Source organism: Echinococcus granulosus (genome assembly GCF_000524195.1).
Source record: "Echinococcus granulosus chromosome Unknown EG_S00159, whole genome shotgun sequence".
Taxonomy (NCBI): domain Eukaryota; kingdom Metazoa; phylum Platyhelminthes; class Cestoda; order Cyclophyllidea; family Taeniidae; genus Echinococcus; species Echinococcus granulosus.
In genome coordinates, this window is record NW_020170539.1 from 3355 (window position 1) to 4429 (window position 1075).

At 51.0% G+C, this 1075-nt stretch overlaps 1 protein-coding gene across 1 annotated transcript in view; it reads left to right on the forward strand. All coding sequences in view use genetic code 11, as the record gives it.

Moving 5' to 3' along the window:
* Positions 1–43: 43 nt before the first annotated feature.
* Positions 44–1075, forward strand: part of EGR_09650 (Heat shock cognate protein) — a gene marked incomplete at both ends in the record, with an annotated part of 1410 nt that continues 378 nt past the window's right edge. The window contains one exon of the mRNA XM_024498899.1: positions 44–1010. Within this exon, the coding sequence (XP_024346672.1) occupies positions 44–1010 (967 nt within the window). The remainder of the gene's footprint in view (positions 1011–1075) is intronic.

Below are 1075 nucleotides of genomic sequence, written 5' to 3' on the forward strand. Positions count from 1 at the left end.
TGAGGAACGCCTCATCGGTGAGGCTGCAATCAACCAGGCCGCTATGAACCTTGCCAATACAGTGTTCGATGTGAAGCGACTGATGGGGCGCCGTTTTGACGATAAGGTGGTGCAGAGTGATATGAAGCACTGGCCCTTCAAAGTTATCAATTCGGAAGGGAAGCCAAAAATTGAAGTGCAGCATTGTGGTAAGACAAAGCAATTTGTCGCAGAGCAGATCTCGGCCATGGTGTTGTCGAAGATGAAGGAGACGGCGGAGGCGTACTTGGGCGAGGAGGTCACAGATGCAGTGGTCACTGTGCCAGCGTACTTCAACGACAGCCAACGAAATGCCACAATAGACGCAGCAAAAATCGCCGGTTTAAATGTTCTGCGTCTCCTCAATGAGCCAACAGCGGCTGCCATAGCTTACGGCATGGACAGGACGAGCGACAGGCAACGCAATGTGCTCATCTTTGATTGGGGAGGTGGCACTTTCGACGTGTCCATCCTGTCTATAAAGAACAGAGAATTTGAGGTGAAGGCGGTTGGTGGTGACACACACCTGGGAGGTGAGGACATCAATTCTCGACTAGTGGATCACTTTGTGGAAATGATCAAGCAAGAGCACAAGGGTAAGGACTTGACCACTAACAAGAGAGCAATCCACCGTCTGAGAAAGGCGTGTGAGACGGCAAAGAGGATGTTGAGCTCGGCCGCGTCCACAAAGGTAGTGGTAGAATCGTTGTTTGATGAGGTCGATTTCTGCAAGACCCTCACACGAGCCGAGTTTGAGCAGTTGTGCATGGACCTCTTCAGTCAGACGATGGATAAGGTGAAGACAACATTGAGTGATGCGAAGTTGGACAAGGCTGACATCCACGAGATATTGCTGGTGGGTGGATCGACGCGCATTCCGAAGGTGCAGAGCATGTTGCAGGAATTCTTCAATGGTAGGGACTTACAAAGGTCCATCAACCCAGACGAGGCAGTGGCGTACGGTGCAGCGGTGCTGGCAGCCAAACGGAGTGGTAATATGTCGAAGTTGATGGAGAATTTGATGTTGTATGAAGTAACGCCACTGTCATTGGGATGG